The following is a 23,846-nucleotide window of genomic DNA, read 5'->3' as shown; positions in this document are numbered from 1 at the left end:
GGAGGCCATGTGATGACTGGAAAAGGCTTGGGGTCAGTGTAAAAAACAAACTTTTTTTTCTAACCAGTGAAAAAAAGGACAACTTTCAAGCCCAACCATTAAAAAAAAAAACAAAGATTAATCGGTTTAATACTAAAACCTTAAAAATTTGAATCTTTAAATTTAAGTCTAAGCAAAATTACAACCGATTTTTCTCAATTTGAGATGTCAATAGTTTAAATTGTATTTTATTTGAGGCTGCTCAGATTCTTGAATAGCTTTAGGCCAAGTCACATTTGGGCAGACACCTCTCTTCTTCTTTGCGTTGTGATGCATTTGACACAATGCCTGAGTTAAAGTGAACAACAAAGCAATATAGCATAAAGAGAGAACCTTTCGATGGTGCTAATTGAGTTGTGACGCACTTAGTTCAGTACAAAGCAATATAGCATAATGTAAGCCTTCGGTTGGTGCCAAGTGCTTTGTGACGCACTTAGACATTGCCCTGGGGTAGTGTCCCGTGGGACTCCTCTCTACTCTAGGGAAAGGCCTCCTTTCCAAAATGTATGGTGGTGGGTGTGAGGTGGGATTTCTATCCGAAGGGACTTGGTGCCTTGAGGGTATGCTAGCCCGCCCTGACGGACAAGTAATCTACGTGAGGTTAAGGAACAAAGCATTCACTATTGTGCGTGACGTGTCCAAGCCTCACTGGATGGTGACGCTTCTCAGGTTGGCCTGACATAAAAGAGTGTGTTCTGGTGTAGTCTGGAGGACAATCCGCTGCACCCCTCCGTCACGACGACCGTTGGGTTGGGATATTGCGGAGGTGCAAGTGAATCGACGCCGTTCACCTGCGACACCTTAAATCGTCACCCTTCTTTCTCTTTCTCTCTTACCTGTAGCCAATTGTAGCCCACTTTGCAAGGAAGATAAAGAGGGACACAGTTTTTAGATATGGTGGTAACAGGCAACAAGAATTCAATCGATGGTCTGGAAACAGGTAAGCTATTCTGGCTCTCGGCAACAGAAAGTTGATAGATGTTTGGAAAACAGGTGAGCTACGGTGGTAACCAGCACCAAGGGAGGTTGTGAGCAACGAAATCAAACTAGGCTAACATTCCCATCATGACCCAATGCTGCCCACCATGACCCAATGTCCATTGTAACATGCTCACCATGACCCAATACCCATTGCAACATGCCCATGCCCACCATGGCCCAATACCCATTATAACATGCCCACCATGACCCAGTACCCATTGTACCTCTGCAATCCACAAAACTGATGAGATTTTCTCCCTCTCTCCCTGCCCCCCCCTAAAAAACCACCACCATGGATCCCCATTATGAAGAAGGGTCAGTTGGTGTCCACGTTCCGTCTGTCACGGGTGTGAAAGCCGATCTCCGGTCAGAGGACACTGATGCTGGGCAGTCCAGATGCAACCTTGACAAGGATATCTTGTGCCCAATCTGCTTTCAGACCATGAAGGACGCCTTCTCCACTGCATGTGGCCACAGCTTCTGCTACATGTGCATCATGACCCACTTTAACAACAAGAAGAACTGCCCCTGCTGTGGACTCTACCTTACCACCGCTCAACTTTTCCCCAATTTCCTTCTGAATAAGGTATGCCAATTTTGTTTGAGTTCATTAGACATTTATTTTAGAAGAAAAAGAGCACAAAGCTGAATATAGGAGAAGACTTTAAGCCCATTCAATTCTGTCATGCAATAGCAACTCGTGACACTTCAGAGGAGATGCAAAACCTGTAAGGAGTATTCTGAATCCAATGTAATGGGAAGGTTCTTCATAGAACATTGAAGGTCCTCAACTGCTCATCTGTACATCATCCTCAATCACCTAGTGGAGAGGTGATTTAGGATGATCACAATTAAGGTATGGTCAAACATAGCTTTCCTTTCTAAGTACCCTGGCCACAAGGAAAACTATGTTTGACCATACCTTAATTGTGATAATGCAAACTTCATAAAATTGCTAGGGCAAACAGGTGAGACATCTATGGTTCATCTCCCTTGTGAAGCTATGGCGTATGCGGCCTTTTTGTATGGGAACAATGGCTATTGCAGCTTCAGCTCTTCTTCCATGCTGCTATAAATAACCAAATTAAGATCTTTTCTGGGATGGAAAAACAACATTCAATCCATTGGTTGCTTGGTCATGGTAGTCTTACTGTCAATCATTGGCATGGTCTTACGCATAGGCATAGCCAAAACTCAAGCTCTTGTTCACATGCAGAATACTGCCACTACCCTAGACAAGATCAAGAGATTGCTCACACAAAGCCCTCAATCTAGACCAAGATCAAAGATCAAGCTCTGATACCAATGCCAAAGATAGAGAAATCTGTTTAATAGGTGAAATAGGAATTAATTAACATGGAGTACACACGTGTAATCTGATATGGGAGAAGGACCATTGAAGCTTGCATGAAGCAAAAAGTTGTGTAATCTTGACTAGTAAAATGATTCATACCCCATTAAGCTCATAGTTGTCTTTTATTCTTGAGCCTTCATTACACACTACCACGTGACAACATACAACCTGTCTACAGCCAATCAAAAACGACACCTTCTGCTGTAGCTTTCTGGCAAACATGAGAAAGGAAAATTTGGGTTTCTGCACCTAGGGGTTTCCGGACAGTTTTTCCCTCTTATGCACACCTACACTGCATGATGCAACCTAGCTAGAGTTAGGGCACAACTATGGTGGCTTGAAGATAGCCATGGCTGAAGCTTAGAGACACTCGGAGAGAGAGAGCTAGAGAGAGAAACACAAACTCAAGTGAGAGGATTTGCACGATACAATGAAGATTCTATTGATGTATAAAACCTCCACCAAATACATGCATCTATAGGCTTTTTTAGCCTGTCTTTTGACTCAATGAAATCTAGACTAAGTCTCCCTAGGGAAACTTCCTACGCACTTGCACATACACTTGCACAATATCAAATCCAAGCCTAAGAGGCTATTCACACACAAACACACACTAGCACACTCATAAGGAGTGTTCACATGTAATTACACACACACTATGGCTACATATTTGCCCTTTGACATTGGAGCCCATACAATGATAAATAACAGGAGAACATGTGTTGTCTCTAACATATGTGTATGTCATGTGCATCCCGCACTTGGATGCCACGTAGACATTTTTGTACAGAAGGTGCAGGACCTGGGATGGTGAACTGGTCCCATGTGAGCCCAGTCCGGGACGAGTTAGCCAGGGATCCATCTCAGTCGTTCGAGGCCAGGTGTGCATTGTCCTGCACATGAGTCCAAGGTCAGGTGTGCATTGTCCTGCACATGAAACAGTGCCAGTCCGCGCTGTGAGTCTCCCTCTAGAATGATGTCAGTGGTTCTGTGTATCTGGTATGGTACCGGATGCCAGATCGTTGTGAGTAGATAGTGTTTAGGACAAAGGGCCAGCCCATAGGGCTACCCCGGATCTGAGTGGGGGCATGGGAATGGTGTAGAACCACCCCCATGAGGGCGAGGAAGACCTAGGCTGAACCCACCAGCCATGGAGGGGCTGTAGGACAGCCATAGGGCAAAGATAAGGCAATTTCCAGGAGTTTACAGCCTTTATATGGCTGTAGGGCCTGTATGGGGCAGCCCATACAGGCTGCCTAGCCCTTGGATTGTAGAACCACCCCCATGAGGGCGAGGAAGGCCCAGGCTGAACCCACCAGCCATGGAGAGGCTGTAGGACAGCCCTAGGGCAAAGATAGGCAATTTCCAAGAGTTTACAGCCTTTATATGGCTGTAGGGCATGTATGGGGCAGCCCATACAGGCTGCCCAGCCCTTGGATTGTGTCTAGCCAATCAGAAGCAGGCACATCATGTCCAGCCTTTTAAGGAAAAAAGGCAGCATTTTATGTGAATATTTTTAGCATTTATTGCTGAATTTTCACCAGTCGTGGGACATTTGTGCTGGCTGCCTGTTTATCTACTGGCCGACTGCTGTTGGGAAGTAGTATAAATAGTGGAGGCCACAATCCCATTCATTTATCTCATCATTCACCAAGTGCTCAAGCAATCCAAGGGGCCAAGACAGCCAAGGGCTTGCTAACGCAAAGGGGTGAAGGATTCAGGTCAAGGGCAGGGTATTCCCAACCAAGAAAAGGTCCAAGATTGCTGCTGTATTTTGTTTCAGATTTCTCATCATTCTAATAAAGCAAATACACCATCCGTGGTGGGGGCCCTACAGAGGGTAATTGGGACCCAATACTGTGTCCTCTCCATCTCTCCCTTCTCTCTCTATTTTTTGCACATCTCCTTTCAGTTTGTGCATTAATTTTCGTCGCGAAAAGAGTGCTGAATTCTGAGTATTGAAGTTACCGATTCTTCTCCGAAGCTTCCGCATATTACAGTGTACTTCTCTCACTCTTTCCTCCCTCTCTCAAAATCCACATTCATCCTATCGTGCCAGCAAAAACCAAGGAAAAACACTTAGATTATTGGTGACGACTACTGAGAGAAATACGTGTGGTTGGGCGACATAATTGAAAAACACACATGAGACATGCAAACCTTGCTTTCCTGTCTCCGTAATTAGGTTGACTTTAATACCAATTGTGACAATCTCCCGTAGGATCACCTAAAACACGAGCTAAACACAAGGATTAGTACAAACAACATAGAAGAGTGCAAGCAAGCTCACCACCCAACCACGGTCTGCGTCCGCAAACCTCTCTTGAGCCAAGGGTTAAGGCTCACTCCCACGGATCCATGCCAGTCAACCCTGGTGTCCCATACCATGAATGCCTACCCGTACAGGCCCAAGCCATAAAGATAATAACCCGTAAGTCACTTATATAGTGACTACTGTGGGTATCAATAACCATCGATTCATAAACATGGATCAATTAATAATGAACCCTAGCCACCTTTATCACCCTAGTACTCCTAATCTCAGGGCTCTCCTAACCTCGATAGATTAGGTCCTAATCAAGTATTAGGTACATAATAATGATGCTCTAGTTTTTTCTTAGTGTGATTTGTGAAGAAGCCCACAAATACAGGCCTGGAACCCTTTCCCTTAGAGAAATTCGCAAGTACCAGAAGAGTATTGAGCTCTTGAACTGCAAGCTGCCGTTGCTGTATGGGACAGCCAAAGGCCACCCCATAAGCATGGCAGCCCACAAAGGGCAGCATCTAGGCCATGGAGGGGCCTAGGCAGCCAGTCTACTTCTTCCCCTACTTGCAGTTGGCCAGCCATGTGGGCCTTAGAGCACCTGTCGGCCAGCATAAATGAAGGCAGCAGCAGGTCGGCCAGTAGGCAGAAGTCGGCCTAGATGCTACCCACAAAGGGCAGCATCTAGGCCATGGAGGGGCCTAGGCAGCCAGTCGGCTGCCTACTTCTGCCCCTACTTGCAGTTGGCCAGCCATGTGGGCCCTAGAGCACCTGTCGGCCAGCATAAATGAAGGCAGCAGCAGGTCGGCCAGTAGGCAGAAGTCAGCCTAGATGCTACCCTAGGCCATGGAGGGGCCTAGGCAGCCAGTCGGCTGCCTACTTCTGCCCCTACTTGCAGTCGGCCAGCCATGGGGGCCCTAGATCACCTGTCGGCCACAACATAAATGAAGGCAGAAGCAGGTCGGCCAATAGGCAGAAGTCGGCCAGGACAAATAACAGCAAAAGATACGAAGTGCAGCATTTAATGTTGTAAATTCAGCATTTTTTGTCATTAAAACAGGCCGATAGCTTATGATTGGACCGACCAGCTGCGTGAAGCCATATAAAAGCAGGTGCATGAAATCCTCATTCATCATTCCGTAATTCAGCAAAGCATTCAGCAGGTCAAGCACCAATCAGCATCCTACTCTCTCCAGGCAATTCATTGAAGCATCTCTCCAGGCAATCAGGTGACCCAACACACCTAAGCTCCACCATGTCAGGAGAGAAATCGCATCAAGAAGAAAGCCAATGATGGGGAGAAAACAGATATTAGGGTTTAGAGTTCATTCATGGGAGACATACACAGAGAAGCAAGGGAGAGAGAGAGAGAGAGAGAGTTGTGGGGATAAGTCAACTCATGAAAAGCATGAGTGTGTGACTCCCCTATCACACATGTATATTGCACTAGTACACATAGTGCACTTAGTACATTAAAAGTACTAAGTGTACTATGTACTATAACTTATGGGCTTGTACACACTATAAGGGTGGGCATAACGCCTTTACCCCAACAACCTCCCACTTAAAGGCAAAGTGCCCTTAAGTAAAGGAAAAGAAAAAATCAGCATGTACATGATAATATACAAGGCCATATCAAGGCTGAAAATGGCCTCATCCAATGCCCATCAAGTGTCTGCAATGAGCAAACCGCTCCGGAGGCAAACTCTTCGTCAACAAATCAGCCGGGTTGTCATCCGTATGAATTTTAACAAGCTGAATTTGCTTGTTCTCTATCACCTCTCTGATGAAGTGATACTTCACATCCACATGCTTCGTCTTTGCATGAAAAACAGGGTTCTTTGCCAACTGAATGGCACTCTGACTGTCACAATGCAACAATGGAATATCACCTGTATAGCCCAAATCAACCACTAACCGAGATAGCCATAATGCCTCCTTGCAAGCCTCTGTGGCTGCAATATACTCGGCCTCTGTAGTAGATAAGGCAGTGCACTTCTGCATCCTGGATATCCATGACACAGCACCTCCTGTGAATGTAAATACATAACCGGTAGTAGACTTCCGGTTATCTGGATGACCGGCATAATCCGAATCCGTGTAACCATGCACTAATGCATCCTGTTTGCCAAAGCAAATGCACAAATCCTGTGTGCCCTTCAGGTATCTCATGACACCTTTCACTGCTTCCCAATGCTTCTTGCCAGGGTTGGCCATGTATCTAGAAACCACTCCCACTGCAAATGCAATGTCCGGCCTAGTAGCAACCATGGCATACATGAGACTGCCACAAGCTGAAGCATAGGGAATCTTGGCCATATCAGCCCTGTCTCTATCTGACTGTGGGCTGTCCATAGCACTGAGTTTCACATATGGAGGCAAAGGAGTACTAGCCTTCTTCCCCCCGTCCATATTGAACCTCTGCAAAACTTTGCCAATATATTCCTTCTGAGACAAATACAACACATGCTGATTTCTGTCCCGAAGTATCCGCATACCCAAGATGTGATTTGCATCACCCAGATCCTTCATATCAAAGGTCTCATGCAGCCTCTTTTTCAATGCATCCATCTCTTTACGAGATTTCCCGGCAATCAACATATCATCAACATACAAGATGAGGATCAATAGACTGCCATCCAAAGCTTTTTTGGTGTACAAGCAGTGATCTATGTCACTTCTCCTGAATTTCTGAGATTTCATGAATGTATCAAATTTATAATACCATTCTCTTGGTGCCTGTTTGAGCCCATAAAGACTCTTTTTCAGCTTGCATACAAGCTTCTCCTTTCCACTCACTGCATAACCCTCTGGCTGCTGCATATATATCTCCTCATGGAGATCACCATGAAGAAAAGCAGTCTTCACATCCATCTGAATCAAGTCCAGATCATCATGCGCAACCAAAGCCAACACAGCTCTAAGTGTGGTCATTTTGACCACTGGAGAGAAGATCTCTTCAAAGTCCACACCATATTCCTGCTTGAAGCCCTTAGCCACTAACCTGGCTTTGTATCTTGGCTTAGCATCTGATGCAACTTTGAGCCTGTATACCCACTTGCATGGCAAAACCTTCTTGCCTGCAGGCAAAGGCACCAACTTCCATGTTCCATTTTTATGCAGAGAATCCATCTCTGACTTCATGGCACGCTCCCATAGAGCCTTGTCTGCCCTCTGTAAAGCCTCTTTATAACATGAGGGCTCCCCACAGTCAGTGAGCATCAAGTAGTCAACCCCTGGAACAAACCTGTCAGGGGCTCTGGAGGGTCTAGTGGACCTCCGTACCCAATGACCATCATTTGCAGGTTGCTGTCCAGCCTGCATATCACCCATTGGTGGCTCCTGTTCCATGCCATAAGGCTGAAAAATCATGCCCGGTATATCCTCTAACTGTGGTATATCCATAGGGATATCTTCTGCCATCTCTGGCTGTCCATTTGGACCATTTTCAGCACCATTTAAGGGCTGGTTTTCCTGCTGTAATGGCTGATTTACAGCCCTTTGTTGTTGTCCATGATGTCCATCATCATCAAAGATGACTCTGCCAGGCTCCTGTTGCCTTGCAGGCTCCTTATACATGCATGTTTCATCAAAAATGACATCATTGCTGCGTATGATCTTTCTATTTGTGGGATCCCAAAGTCTATACCCCATTTCACCTCTGTCACCATATCCTAGGAATATGCATTTATGAGACTTAGGATCAAGTTTGGTGCGCATTTCCCTGCGTATGTGCACGTACGCAACGCAACCAAACACTCTCAAGTGCTTGTATGACGGAGGCTTCCCTGTCCATACTTCTTCTGGCACTTTCCCACCAAGCCTCGTGTTAGGTGACCTGTTTATAAGGTGAACGGCTGTCATAACAGCTTCAGCCCAAAAACCATGAGGTAATGCAGCATGTGACAACATAGAACGGACCTTCTCCTGTATGGTCCTGTTCATCCTCTCTGCTGTCCCGTTTTGTGGAGGATCATAAGGAGTAGAGAGCTCCCTCTTGATGCCTTTAGCATCACAAAAGTCCTGAAACTGTTTGGACATATACTCTCCACCATTGTCGGAACGCAAAGCCTTCAGTGTTTTGCCAGTTTGATTCTCAACAAGAGCAACAAACTTCTGAAACACTGAGAATGTATCACTCTTCAGACGAAGAGGATAAACCCACACCTTGCGTGTGGCATCATCAATAAAAGACACAAAATATTTTGCCCCTCCCAAAGAAAGCTGAGGCATCTCACATACATCTGTATGCACAAGCTCTAACTGAGCATCTTTCTGTCCAAGAGCTTTCTTGTGGGGGCACTGTAGTTGCCTACCATATATACAATGCTCACAAAACTGAAAACTTGAAAACTTTAGAGAAGGCAAGTAACCCAAACGAGACAATTGCTCCATTCCCTTGACACTCATGTGTCCCAACCGGCTATGCCACATAGAAATTTCCGGCAGCTCGGTTGCATTTACATTAGCATGGTGACAAACACCTGCATGCATGAAGTAAAGAGTGTCCACCTTAGAGCCTCTGGCAACAACCAGTGAGCCCTTACTAATCTTCCACTTTCCACTACCAAATGTGGTAACATAATCAGCATCATCAAGCTGTCCGGTAGAAAGCAGATTCTTCTTGATCTCAGGCACATGCCTGACATCATGGAGCATAAGCTGTGAGCCATCTGAAAATACAAGCCTTACATCACCTCTGCCAAGAATCTTGCATGCATGGTTATCACCCAAATAAACCACTCCTTCATTGCCAGCAGTATACCTGACAAACAAGTCTCTGCAACCTGTGACATGAAAGGAGGCACCTGAATCAATGATCCATGAGTGCATACCATGACCACCTGTAAGAAGTGAATGGGCATCAAGTGAAGAAGTAAATAGGACCTCATCCTCACTGCCACCTGCATGTGACACATTGATTTCTTCAATCTTGACTCCACTTTTGCCCTTTGGCTTTACATCTTTGGCTTCATCTTTCTCTTTGTCTTTGCCTTTTCCCTTTTCCTTTTGATCATTTTTCCATTTGTAGCATTGTTTTTTAATGTGTCCCTTCTTGCCACAATAATGGCATTCCAAATCCTTTTTGGAGCGAGACTTGCTCCTTCCCCTTTCTTGGCTTTTTCCCCTTTGCTGGGATCTCCCACGTGCATTCATTGCATTGGACTTTCCAACAGAGTTGTTTTTCCTGTTCATCTCTTCTTGAAGAAGAGCACCCTCAACATCTGCATATGACAGCATAGCATTCGAATTGCTAGTGGCTGTCCTAAATGTGTTCCAACTCTCTGGCAAAGTGCATAACAAAAAAGTGGCTTTGAACTCATCGTCCATTGCCAACTTTTGATTAATGACTTGGCTGACAATACCATTAAACTCATTGAGATGGGCTGTCATAGATGCCCCTTCCTTCATCTGAAGGCCTATGAGTTTCTTCAACCAATACACTTTGCTTGAGGCACTTTGTTGGGCATACAAGTCCTGCAATCTCTGCCACATTCCCCAAGCTGTCTTCTCTTCACGAATGCTGAAAAGTAATGAATCTGACACAGACAACATGATAGTAGATCTTGCCAGTTCATCCATATCTTCCCACTCTTCAGCTGTAAGAGAAGCGGGCATCACACCCCTTTCTTTGATAGGCTTGTGCTGCTTTTTCTGGAGCAACACATTGTAGCACTGGGTTTGCCAAATATCATAATTATGCGAGCCTTCAAGCTTCTTGATGTGAAGCAATGAAGAGCTCTCACCTGTGGTTGCCATAGCAAAATGCAACCTGTCAATGCCTGACTCCCTGCAAATGTGCAAACACTGCACCAAAAGATGTGCAAACACTGCACCCAAAGCACACAAAGTGCTCACAAATGTTCTCCCAAGCTTTATCTCCCACTGCGGAAGCACAAACGCAACTTTTCTCCCACTTTTTGTGATGAAAACACCAAAATCTGGTTGCTGCAGATTTTGGACAGCACCTTAAACGTGCTCTTTTGCCCTTTGAAAGTACTGTACAGCAGTACTAAGCGCTCACCAATGATGTACCAAACCTGTACCGGCAATTTCAGCAGCTGAATTTGAACCTTTTGATCACTCAAAACAGTGTACAGCCATGCCAAAACATGCACAAAGCTGTGCCAAATCTGTACCAGCAGGTACAATAGCAATAAATGCTCTCTTGGCTGTCCAAATGAGTGAAAATCAGACTTTTACAGTCCCGTACACTGCATACAACAGTCCCGAACAGAAATTGGGCAAAAGCCCTTTGACTGCAAGCTGATTTTTGAGGATTCAAGGCATAAATGTCTTGCCTGCTGCTTTGCCAAGCTCAACAAGCATACAAACTTGAAAAGCCCCTTGATTTGAGATCAATTTCTGATCATGCATGGTACATTGACACACATGAAGGCATGCAGAGTGTTCACGATGCTTCCCCCTGGCCACATATACATCAAATACATGAAAGCCCCTTGATTTACAGGCACATTGAGTGCTTGTAAGGCATCAACACATTATCCACAGCATCAAACGCGATTGCCTGCATGCAAATCAACCAAATCGGCACAAAAGCCCCTTGATTTGCACTGCAATTTGCTGCAATTTTGCCCAAATGTGCGATTTTTCACATCATACAGCATGTATGAGTGCTTAATTGCACAATTACATCAAAAGCCCCAAATTTCGACATCCAATTTCCTGCAAATTGATCCTGATTTGACCAATTTCTTGCAAATTTAGCCTGATTGTGACCAATGTCACCCAATTTTGCCAATTTTGCTCAAAAAATTGAGCAATTGGGCACCTGTACCTGCTCAATTGTTGATTGTACTTGCTCAATTGCAAATCCCAAAAAAAAATTGAGGCAAATACCTTGAAATTTCTGATTTTCCTTCAATTTGCAGGCTGTTGCAGGAAGAGGGGGTGTCGATTTTTGCTGTTGATGAGGTGCTGCACACACTGACTGTGTGGATGTTGAAGGTACTGCTGATGCTAGGACGACGTGCTGCTGGTGACTGTTGTTGAGCTGGCTGCGCCTGGTTGGCTGGGCAGCCCTCTGCGCTGCCTGATTGGGCAGCCCTCTGCTGGGCAGCGTGGCTGCTGCTGGGCAGCGTGGCCCTACCTGGCTGAACCCCACGATCAGCTCCCACGCTCAACGTCACGCTATGTGGACCAGCCGATCAAATGCGCTTGTCGCCTGCGTTGTGATGCAACGCCCGCCTGGTAGCGCTTCGCTCGCCTAGCGCACTTACGCGCTACACGCAAATTGGGTAGTGATGTTGCTTCGCCTGCGTATATCTGGTCGCTGCTGCAAGCTCCTTCGCCTACGCTCACTCACGCGCTTAACACGAGTGGCCAGCGCTAATGATTCTTCTCCACCTGCGCCTGCCCTTCAACGCCCGATTGGATTACGTCTATGCCTGGCTATGCGCCTGGTTACAGTTCGCAGCGTGGCTGCACCTGCTGGGCAGCGTGGCTGTGCCTGGGCAGCAGCTGAGCAGCCCACGCCTTCTTGCCTGGCGCCCTGCCCTCTGTGCAGTACTGTGCGATGCTCAGCACTCTCTTTCCTTACAAGAAGCTCAAATCTCAAACATTGCTGCGCTTCACTGTCAGCTCGACTGTGTGCTCCAGTTGAAGGCTCTGATACCAGTTGATGGGGAGAAAACAGATATTAGGGTTTAGAGTTCATTCATGGGAGACATACACAGAGAAGCAAGGGAGAGAGAGAGAGAGAGAGAGTTGTGGGGATAAGTCAACTCATGAAAAGCATGAGTGTGTGACTCCCCTATCACACATGTATATTGCACTAGTACACATAGTGCACTTAGTACATTAAAAGTACTAAGTGTACTATGTACTATAACTTATGGGCTTGTACACACTATAAGGGTGGGCATAACGCCTTTACCCCAACAGCCAACAGGAAGTTATGGAGGCACAAAGCTGATTGGAGGCAGGATACTTTCACTATTGTTGAAGGTTTTCCTGAGCCCATCATGAATCGCGGGGATCAGAGTATTCTTGGAATTCCACTCATTTCCCACATTCTGGCCCAATGAGCCATAAGAAAAGGAACAGAGAGTGAGTTTGGAGTACTAGAAATCCATTACGTGGGATACATCATGAGTTCATCAGGTATTAGCCTCGATCCTGAAAAGATACAGGCCACTTAGTTGGGATATTTCCACTACAGCCTAGGAATCTCCTCATTCGTGGGTCTTTGTCAGGCTTACAACACACACATGGACAAGTTTTCTGACCTTGCAACACCTCTCACCGACTTGCTCAAGGGCATGAAGACTCGTCGTCAGAAAGTGTCCGTCACGGGCAAGGCTTTAGAGGCATTCTAGTAGGCAATGAAGAAAGTTGAGAGTCACCAATTTTGAAGTTGGCATCATGGGATGATCCTTATGAGGTGATTACTAATGTTGGTAACCTTGCCATTGGAGGTGTTTTACAGAAAGATGGTAGGCCAGTGGCTTACTATAGCCGCAGATTGAATAATGCCGAAAAGAATTATTCGGTGTATGACAAAGAGCTTTTGGGGGTGATGACCGCTCGCTTAAACATTGGAAGTACTTCCTTTACGGGATGGACTTCATAGTTAAGACAGATCACCAGGCACTTAAATGGTTGCAAACCACTCGTTGCCCAATGGAGTGACATGCAGTTCAGATGGAGTCAATTGTTCTAACAATTTGGGGGAATGATTGAATGTGTCCGTGGTAAGAACAACCCTGATGCCGATTCTCTTAGTCGAAAAGGCACAATTCAAACATTGCAGGAGTCCATTGTGCTGGAAATTCAAGGCAAAGACTTGGACATCATGAAGGCATAATATCCGGATTCGAAAGAATTTGGGACTCAATATTAGTTGGCCATTAGTTCAGAAGCGGGCCACTATAGTATACAGGATGGTTGGTTGTTTTTCAAGAACCATCTCGATGTACTAAAAGAAAAGTGCCAAGTCCTTCTCCACGATGTCCATGATTCTCTTGTCGGAGGTCATAGGAGTATTAACAATACCTTGGAGAAGTTAGAGAGATCATTCTATTGGCCTAAAATGCGACGGGATGTCTACCAACATGTCCAATTATGTCAGATATGTTAAAAGGTGAAAGTTCCTCATACAAAACAAGCAGGGGTACTTCAACCTTTGCCAAGCCGAGTGGGGCGTACAGCGATAGACTCAACCACGTGTCCAAGAGATAAAGATATAGAGAGAGAGGGGAGAGAGAGAAGGGAATAGGGATCTTGCACAGTACACCACATTGAGCGGGGAACAGGCCCCGCCTCCTTTCAAGAATTTATTTAGGAACAATCCACGGGCACGCTGGCCTGGATCAATACAATCAATGAATACAAAACAAGCAGATATGCCGATGTAGGATATCCAAGTCGATGTCGATGTCGAGGCACAAGATCTGTGATGCCGAGCACAACATGGGGATGACCCACAAGTCTCTCTCACCGGGCTAGTACCAGATCCAATACTAAGGTTGGAAGGTGAATAAAGGAAGCAAGCCCTCTGTTAATTTAGGGCTTCTGATGTTTATGCCTAATCTTTGCTTAATTACAAATTGCTGCAATTAGGGTTAATAGGCAGCATTCCTGTGCTAGAAGATAGCGAGTGTTTCAATCATTGTAGTGTGTGCTAGGTTCACAACCTTTGTTTTCTCGTCCTTGCAATGACTAACTTTGTGTTGTCGTGACGTGCAGCTTCTGAAGAAAGTTTCGGCATGCCAACTTGTGAGCAATGTGACACCCTTGGAACAATTCAAGGTTTACCTTCAAGAGGTTTGCATTTGAGATACTCCAGTCCTTACTTCAGTCCTTGTATGGTCAACTGGTGATAGACTACACAAGCTAATCTATTATAGGATGGGTAGTATAATAATTTTTACAAGCACTTTTATTTTCTATTAGATCATGCTTATACAATATTTTCATGCAATTTTTGTAGTTAAGGTTTGTATTGTGCAGGGAGCCGAAGTTTCTGTGAAGGAGCTTGATTCATTGCTGTCTCTTCTTGCTGAGAAGAAAAGGAAGGCTGAGCAAGAAGAGGCGGAGACAAATATGGGAATCCTTCTTCATTTTTTACATAAACTTCAGCAGCAAAAACAGGAAGAGTTACATGAGGTAAGATTTCAGCAGATTCATTAACAGGGAAACTTGTCTGCTGATTACGATGATGGTGCATGCTTTTCTTACAAAGTTTGTGTGTCATCTTTCCAGGTGCAAGCCGATTCGCAGTTCATAAAAGAAGACATTGCAACAGTTGAGAAGCAGAGACAGGAGCTTTTGAGAGCCAGGGAACGGTATGCAGTGAAGCTGCGCATGCTCTTACATGGATCGAGTCCCACTTTGGGCCATGTAGCTGTTGTGACTCCTAGCAGTGGGAATGTTGCTGCTGAGGTAAAAAATGAGCCAGGGGTGGCCACGGCTGTGGTTGCTTCAAGGAAAGGGGATAGCAGAGAGAGGGTGTCCTCTATAACCACACAGAAGAGGAACCTACTGTATGGTGGATCAGTTGACTGCGTTTCCAATTCTCAGGGTCCGGCACCGTCTCCAGGCATGGCGATGGCAAAGAAGAAAAGGGTTTTGGCCCAGGTGCACTTTTACAGCCGATTACACCGAGATGAAGATTAAGGCACCTTTTGAGCACCTTTCATACCTGTTACACCACTATTCATTCTGTAAACTTCTGCTAATCTCATATTTTTTCCTGCCCTGTTTGCTTGTCTAACGCTTGTTGCCTCGAGGTGGTATTGTTACGTGCACTGGGGAAGAACTGATGATTAAAGACAGATTAATGTTGCAACACACTTAATGAAGAGAGGGTAGATGAGAGAAAGAAAGTTCTATTAACATCTACAAAAGACCAAAGGGTCTAGAAGACCACAAGTGTTACCGTGTGTGTGTCCATGAAGTGCACCGGATTGGGTCCCAATCCAACCCACTTAAGGGCCCCTACCTGTAGGTGTGTAATTGCTTTATTGCTACAGATGTAAGTTGAGTACGATGGACTGTGGATTGGACAGCACCTGTTGTAGGTTTGCGTCTCTGATGATGGACTGAAACACACATGTACTACTGCTGGGTCACTTATAAATAGGCTTCCCTAGGGCTGGTTGCCCCCTTTTATCCCCCCCCCCCCCCCCCCCCCCCCCCCAAAAAAAAAAAAGAGAGAGGATAAAGAAAAAAGAAAAAGAAACTTCTATTAATTATGATTTTTTTTTACAAAGAGAGATTTCAGACCAAGCAAGGGGGAAATCTCAACCAATCGGGTGCCTTGTGCTGCCAGCAAGGCGCCATAAGAGAGAGAGTGAAAAAAATTTCATGATCCCATTCTCTCATAAATTGGCCATGTTCTCTCTATGGCCCTCGAAGATCTGTGGCCATGAGCACGTGGATAATATCACACGAGATCCTGCAAATGCACTGTGTATCATAAACCAAAGTGCCCTCCATGGCCTCAGTGCAGCTACCCTTCAGATGTGCCAGGCTGTGATGCTAGCAATGATCTCCCATGCAGTGTCCAACCTCTGTGCTGGAGGTGCGTAGCCTGACTCTGGCTTGTCCTGAAGATGACATTGCCGACCCACTCTTTTGGTAACCTGCATAATCATATCTCTGTTGTTCCCTTCAAATTTGATTTGTGGGTCTGACTCTGTCAACGAAACAATAGCACCAAAAAAATTGTAGGCATCCCTCCTCATCCTTCCAAAAAGGTGTGCTATTGCAGTCCAGATCCTCTATACCTCCCTGCACTCCCATAAGAAATGGTAAACTGTCTTTTAAGCTCGTGCACATCTCGGACAAGTTAGGCTAGCCCCAATGACTGATCTCCACTGGTTGGTGGCAAGTCCACCATGTAGAGAAAGCCAAATAAAAGAGGAAATCTTCGTTTCCCTGTATGAGTGACACAACATCCACCAAAAAGCGCCTTGAATCCCATAAGCCTCCCAATGCGGTCTAGAAGTAGGGACACTCTGGATTTGTCCCAAAACCAAGTGTGTGGTGTTCCACACAGTGTAACTGAAGAAGGGCATGCTTTTCATGGGGTTAAAAGCATCCCTCCACGCCCACTCACTGGGGTCCCAGTGCAAGTATCTGATAGGACACCCATCATATAACCAGAGGCTCCAAGAGTCCTTAATCATCCCTTGAGTTGGATCAATATAGACGTGTTGCCCTGCCCTGCCCTGCCCACCATTCTCACCGGCCGGACCGCTGGACCCTCAATGATATCTTGCTCAAGACTTCTCTTCAAGAGCCATCTGTCCTGAATGGCGTAAAAGATCGGTACATCATCCTCACCCAAAGTGGGAAGGCACATTACTTGGATAGGTACCCGTCCTTGAGAATACCCCAAACCATAAGTGATGGGGCCCTTCCACGAAGTTCCCTGTGATCCAGGGGTTAGGTATGGCTGCATTCATTTGCGTAATCCTTTGACTAATGCCACTCAAGTGTTGGTTGTGAAGCATTCTCTCATCCTCCATGAGACTCATGAGCCTCTTCCAATCCAACACGGAGGGGAGAAGAGTCTCCCAGGCAGCCTACTGAATATGCGTGGCTGCTCCAAGAGGTCTACCAAATGCATCCAAGATCAAGTCATTCCACACAATGGGCTTCCTGTCAACCTCCTCAACTGCCTGCGGAGGAATGTGAACCAAGAAGCTCCTGATGCAATCCTAGTAAAATTTCCGGTCATGCTTTGGAGGGTCTTTTGTTGTGGGATCAAAAACTACTAACTTGTTGGTGAGGTGGGACTTGTCTTCATCATAATGAAGCGTAGGCAATGACCCTACTGAGTTTGATGTCCATCGATAGACAACGAAGTTGGTTTGATTTGGTGTATGCCAGATGATGAAGCCTGTCCATGAACATTTGAAAATTGGAAATCCCTATGTTGTTTGTGTCTAGTGTTCTTGATGGTAGATTTTTTTCGTGCTCTTTTCCTCCTGCCTGGGACAGACATGAGAAAACGGAATTCACCATGCAAAGAAACGTGTTTCATTCATTTTTTATGAAACGAAATGTTTCAGAAATGTTTCTTTTGAATGAAACGTGTTTCTTTTCCTCCCACTTGCTATTAGTACGATTTGGGCATTTTTTAATCCAGAGAGCTCCCTGAATCTTTAGTTAACTTGTAAACATGTTTTAATATGTAAATGATGCATTTTTAATATTGTTTTGTAGGCAAGGCAACATGTTTTTTGCATATTATAAACTTACATATAAATTTTGGGGCCTGTATCCCCGCCCCTTTGTATGAAACGTTTTTGAAACATTTGGGATTTGAAAGAAACGTTTATGAAACGCATCTCAAAAAAACCCTTGGCAACTATGACACCATGAAGGAGATTGTTGCCAACCCAAATGACATCTCTTGTCAACTAGTGCTTGTTCAGTCGCTTCATGAGCGGTAGGGCGAGAGCCGATGGAGAGGGAGTTGGCTGCCCGACCTCAGGCTCGAAGTCATCAACCACTTGTAGTAATTGTAGCGGTAGACATAGGTTGACTTGTGCCCGAGCTCTTGGAAGCGAGCATTTATGAGGGGTTCTTGGTGCTCCATTTGTTCTATCATCATGCGGGAAAATATAGCCATCATTGCCTCTACATCCACGACAAATAGCTAGGGACGATTGATGAGGGAGAGAACCCAAAACCTCTTTTTTCCCAAACCCGACCTTATGCACTTGTGATGCTAGGGGCTCTACCCTACATAAGCAAGCAATGGACATAGGTGCGAGAAAAGGAAAATCTTGCACATTCCCTAGGCCACCCCTAAGCTTTAAAGCTAAATTGTTAGTGGTGCCCTACTGTAGAGTGTATCCTATTGGTTGAGCTCGGTGGGGAGCTGCTCTCTACGGTGTACCTTGTTTGCACTCCAGAACCATGTGTGCGCAAATCTAGTTGAAGTAAGGTTAGGCTCTGCACTAACTCCACTCAAGTTTGGTGGTGGTGGCGGCGGTAGCATGTGGTGGGCGAAGTGGAGGTAGTAGGTGGTAGGCCGGTGATGGCATACTCAGAGGTCACTTAGAGATTGGCCATGGGTGATAATGGCGGGCTGATGTGTAGAGACTCTGACACCAAATATGGGCCACAACCTTGGGGTTAGCATTCATGGTGGAAGGGCTATGGAGGGTGGAAGTGTTTTGCTGTGAGTAGAAGAGAGATGAAAGAGAGAGAAGTAAACTCAATAGACTGTAGAGCAAATGATTGCATGCACAAATGAAAGCTTATGATTGATTATTTAACCTTCAAAGTACAATGCCTTTTTATAGGCTGAATGCCTTATCTTTCTCAACACTCTACTCATGGGGCAATGACACTTGGCTAAGCCAATGACATCACCGTGTACACACACAAACACACTGGTGTTTATAAGCCCCTGTTCACACACATTTACACACTTTCACCTCTAAGAGTTGTTCACACAAATAAACTCAATTTTCCCAACAACTGGAAAATAATCAGGAGCGCGTTATCTAGGATCCCTTGAGAGAGCATAGCGTCGGCGGGTCCAAGCTTGATGGGTGCTCCATGCCTTCACCAACCAATGACTGTGGGGTTGTCAAGTGGTGTCAGGAGGTTTTGGCTACGCGGGATTCATGTTTGAATTTGCACACACATTGGTGGGTCCAAGAGTGGCTCAATAGTCTTGACTTCAAAGACCCTAAGTCATGACACTTGTTTTCAAAGTACTTTTTTGTAAAACCCCTCACTAGTAAATTTTAAATTTTTCGAGGTCTTTGCCAAACCATGATGAAATCTATTTTGTTGCATGGTCTTGTTTCTTTTTATGGATGTCGAAAGGGGAATGAATATCGGGCTTTACCATGAACCCTTGGTGTTATTGGGATAGGCACTGTGTGGCAGGTGGCAAGAAGCCTTGTTGGGTGTTGACTTAGCCCAATGTAAAATGCCGAGTTAGGCAGTCTTGTGTGGTGGCCATAGTCTAGGATGCTTGGGCCGAGGTTTTCGGGTGGCTTACAAACAACTAGTGGAGCTAACTGCAGGAGCTAGGGACATGGATTGGGGTGTGAACATGGTGGTATCTTCCATCCTTGACTTTGAATGGATTGGATTGACCCTCTTGCATGCGTGGAAGCCTTGCTGTACAAACAAGATGGCATAACATCTTTATTACCATTCATAGTTGCATGCAACAAAAATGCCAGTGACAATGGTGGCCTCTAAGAAATGGCAATGGCTCAAAATCAGGAAATGGAATTGGCCAGGAAACGACAATTTTGGGGAAATGAAAATACATAAATTTAAAGGAATAAGTCTAAATAGAGGAGAGGGGGAATGTAAAATTAGGGGGAACCATAAGATTGAGGGGGGAAATATTAGATTGGTGGGAAATTGAGGATAGGAAAAGACAACTTTGGGGGAATGTTAAGGAAATGGAAAATCAGGTGGGGAATATAAAATTAAGGGGGGAAAATGTAAAATTGGGGCCAATTTTGATTGGGTGTTGTTTCCTTTTCTTTCACAACTGAAAATGGCAGCTGCGCAACGGATCTGACTGTTTTGTAGCCATTTCCTTGCCATTGCGCAACGGCCAGGATGACGTTAGTTGTTCTGACAGGCCATGCCCTAGGAAACGGCATTTCCACATTGCAAGGCCCTGCAACGGCCGTTCCCTGCAACTATGCTACCATTGTCTGGTGTCCAAAGCTCCCTAGTGACTTGCCATGGTGGACCAAAATCCAATGGGAAATTTCCATAAAACATCTTGGGAATCTCATCCAAGCGCATGTCTGGGGTCCAAGGCTATATGGAAATCTGCCATACTTGACCAAATCCCTATTTCTACCTGCCAGATTATATACCACAGTTATCTTATCATGGGGCAAGCCTCGGGGATCCTGTCCAGCTCGGCCACCTCCTATAGCTCATGTCCACGGGCACCTCCTCATGGCACATGCCCAGCTGGTGATATTTGAAGTCTCTCAAGCTTGGAATTTTAGGGGAGAAAGCCCTTTCATTTAGATGAAAATTAGATGAAAATTTTAGGGGAGAAAGCCCTTTCATTTAGATGAAAATTAAGTAGCAGGTGATGTTTCTTCTTCCAAGAAAAATCTGCGGCTATAATTTCTCTTCTTATAGGCAGCCATGTATAAGGGCCCTATCTCTTTACCCAACTACATGCTTATGTGAAAATGAGCGTGTATCTGCTTTTCTATATATGTGTCATGTGAATCATTCTATACAAATGGGTATCTGTGTCAAGCTTGTAGTATCAGTGGTCTTAGTCATATATAAAGAGGATTTTGTAATGCCAACAGTTCGAAGACCTGCAAGAATGCTACCTGCTGAAAAGACGGCGGATGGCGTCTCCCGAGTGGCCAAGGCAACTAGACTTGAATTCCAAGAAAGATAAAGATGTCAGTGACACAGATGTTGGCAGTGCAGGCCTCAAAGACTTTCAAAGCATTCTGAATTCTTTCACGCGCTATAGGTTGCCCACACCACCAACCATGTGCTCATGCCAATTATTTTGTTTGATTATGCCTTAATGTAGCATGAGAATTATCCATTGAGTAGTGATGCTTATACACTTTTTATGTCAATGCAATGCTACAGCCGCCTGCGAGTGATATCAGAAGTCCGTCAGGGTGATTTGTTCCATTCTTCTAACATTGTTTCAAGGTAAGTTTCTTCTCCACTGCCCCCACCCACCAACCCATGCACACTTACACACTTACACACTTTCCCTTTCCCCTCCCCCTTTCCTCTGCTGCATTTTTCTAGTTTTCTGGATTTTGGGGTAGATTTCATGTTGGATTACCTTGCAGCATTGAGTTTGATCGAGATGATAAGCTGTTTGCAACTGCTGGCGTGTCAAGGCGCATAAAGATCTTCGAGTTCTCCACGGTTTGTAGCTGGCTGTAACTTGTGGAGTGGGAGGAATTCTAGATTGATTACTAAGGTGCTTGTTCATATTTTTGAACAGATAGTAAATGTGCCAGCAGAGATGCATTTTCCGGTCGTGGAGATGTCAACAAGATCAAAGCTCAGCTGTCTCAGCTGGAACAAATATATAAAGAATCATATAGCTAGCAGTGATTACGAAGGCATCGTAACTGTGTGGGACGTAAATACACAGCAGGTGACCTTCTAACCGGTCATGCATTGAATTTTTTAAGCCTGTTTTTCTGTTTTATATTTTGATTTATCTGTTTGTAATGATTCAGAGCATCATGGATTATGAGGAACATGAGAAACGTGCATGGAGTGTGGACTTCTCACGGACAGACCCTTCAATGCTCGTCTCGGGAAGTGATGATTGCAAGGTACACATTTGAGTTTTGCAGCATGTGGTGGGTCTTTGTGTGTGGTATGTGTGGGTGCATGGGCATGCGTGTGGGCATGTTCATGTGCATGCATGTGTATGTGTGCACGTGTGTTTTTGGTGAATGCTTATGTTTTTCTAGCTGATTTGTTTGTCTTCTCTTTGCTTTGAGAGGGTTCCAGGTGAAAGTCTGGTGTACAAAGCAGGAATCAAGTGTGCTTGATATCGATATGAAGGCCAATATATGCTGTGTCAAGTACAACCCTGGATCCAGCAACTACCTGGCGGTATGTTGTGTGTCTATGAAATGGCACGTGTGTCCGTGAAGCAGTGTGTATACCAGCACCATAAAATCATACTTGTATGTAAGTGTGTTATGCACATATGGGGCAAAGAGTTAGGTCACGGGCTGTGGTAGCCTGTGATAGTGAGCAAGGACTAGTAACTGATTTTCTCCATTTTGTAGGTTGGTTCAGCTGATCATCACATTCATTACTATGATTTGCGGAATACCCGTGCTCCATTGCATGTGTTCAGTGGGCATAGGAAAACAGTCTCGTATGTAAAGTTTATCTCCCCTACGGAATTGGCCTCCGCATCTACGGACAGCACTCTCCGTCTTTGGGACGTGAAAGAGAATTCACATGTACACATTATTAAACTCTTTTGTCTCGAGACATCTATCTTAATGAGATATTTATGGACTGACAACCACTATTGAGATCAATGATGATTTGTAATTAGGTATTCCCATTACCCCTGCTTGCAGTTACGGACCTTGCAAGGACACACAAATGAGAAGAACTTTGTCGGGCTTTCTGTAAATAATGACTACATTGCCTGCGGTAGTGAAACAAATGAAGTGTTTGTTTACCACAAGGTATTTTCATTTATTCATACATGCATGCGTATGTATGCTGTGTCATCAAATGTTTGCGTATGTTCAAGTACACAGCTTTAAATAATCCTCCTAGGCTGCTGATTAGTATTGCAACTATGTTGCTACAAGCACTCAATAGAAAAGTAGCAGGAATGAAGATTGAAGGACTAAAGATGCAACTTTTTGGGATCAGGCAATTTCGAAACCAGCAGCGTGGCATAGGTTCGGGTCTTCAGACCTTGACGACAGCGATGATGACACGTCTCATTTCATAAGTGCAGTTTGTTGGAAGAGTGAGAGTCCAACTATGCTTGCTGCCAACAGCCAAGGTACAATTAAGGTGCTCGTCCTAGCTCCATGATTTACTTTTTGAGGTAATATACCCTTCCAATTTTGTGCTGGTTTGTCATGTACGACACCATGTCAAATATGGCAATTATGCAGTGTGTTGTACATACTTTTGAGGCTCTGTTGACGAAGTGCCATCAGGGCCTGTGAAGATGGAGTTGTGTCATCATTTTTTCCATCCAATTGTAGCATACAAGCCTCTATTACCTTTGAGGGCACTTTGTACATTAAAGTATTCAAAAAGGAGTAATTACTTTTTTTTTTTTGAATTCACACATTGGGTGCTGGATACAGATCCTGAATATTATTCGGATTGCCATTGTGCGTACACGTTTGTGCATCTCACTAAAATTGAGTAATATCGAAGAATTACCATTGGGTGATTGTCTTGTCAATGATCGAGTTGATTAAATAAATGTCGTGTTTAGGCCTAGAATGCACTCTTAAACCTTTCATGTTTGAGGCCTCCTGTAGAGCAAGCGAAGATAGAGCCATCCCTTAGTTTGCCATCATCAAATGCTTTGAAAATGGAGTATTATTATCATTTGTGATTGTTTTTCCTACGACATGGGAGTAGAAAGGAAAAATGTTATCATCATGGGTTATTGATTGTTTTGTCAATGACTGAGTTGATTATGTCAGATCTTGTGGAGAGGCCTGTAATGTCATCTTAAATCCTTCA

The 23,846-nt window shown here is 44.8% G+C and overlaps 1 protein-coding gene across 2 annotated transcripts; it reads left to right on the top strand.

Annotated features, from left to right (window-relative positions):
* Positions 1–575: 575 nt before the first annotated feature.
* LOC147640913 (E3 ubiquitin-protein ligase COP1-like) lies at positions 576–23,547 on the top strand. Of its 2 annotated transcripts, none has more exons than XR_015268603.1 (13): positions 576–1,606; positions 14,346–14,423; positions 14,610–14,765; positions 14,862–15,236; positions 20,930–21,102; positions 21,228–21,293; positions 21,440–21,518; positions 21,598–21,753; positions 21,839–21,937; positions 22,119–22,223; positions 22,403–22,582; positions 22,681–22,816; positions 23,010–23,430. XR_015268603.1 is itself a non-coding variant. In XM_086816577.1 (13 exons), the coding sequence occupies exons 1-13, from the start codon at positions 1,313–1,315 to the stop codon at positions 23,175–23,177; spliced, it is 2,040 nt and encodes a 679-aa protein (XP_086672703.1). In that variant the 5' UTR covers positions 576–1,312; the 3' UTR covers positions 23,178–23,547. The 2 variants fall into 2 exon arrangements, 1 of the variants encoding a protein (XP_086672703.1); XM_086816577.1 differs by having other exon boundaries at positions 22,706–22,816; positions 23,010–23,547.
* The last annotated feature ends 299 nt before the right edge of the window (positions 23,548–23,846 follow it).

The sequence above is a fragment of the Cibotium barometz genome, chromosome 2 (genome assembly GCF_041138505.1).
Source record: "Cibotium barometz isolate CiBa-2024 chromosome 2, ASM4113850v1, whole genome shotgun sequence".
In the NCBI taxonomy this organism is placed as follows: Eukaryota; Viridiplantae; Streptophyta; class Polypodiopsida; order Cyatheales; family Cibotiaceae; genus Cibotium; species Cibotium barometz.
Note: the sequence above shows the minus strand (reverse complement) of the source record. Positions and strands in the feature narration are given on the sequence as shown.

What these genes read in the sequence shown, in the direction of transcription:
- LOC147640913 (XM_086816577.1), top strand. Translation starts at nt 1,313, where the DNA reads ATGGATCCCCATTATGAAGAAGGGTCAGTTGGTGTCCACGTTCCGTCT. An exon ending in AATTCTTTCACGCGCTATAG is followed by an intron (nt 21,103 to 21,227) that starts GTTGCCCACACC and finishes GCAATGCTACAG; the next exon opens with CCGCCTGCGAGTGATATCAG. An exon ending in GATCCAGCAACTACCTGGCG is followed by an intron (nt 22,224 to 22,402) that starts GTATGTTGTGTG and finishes TCCATTTTGTAG; the next exon opens with GTTGGTTCAGCTGATCATCA.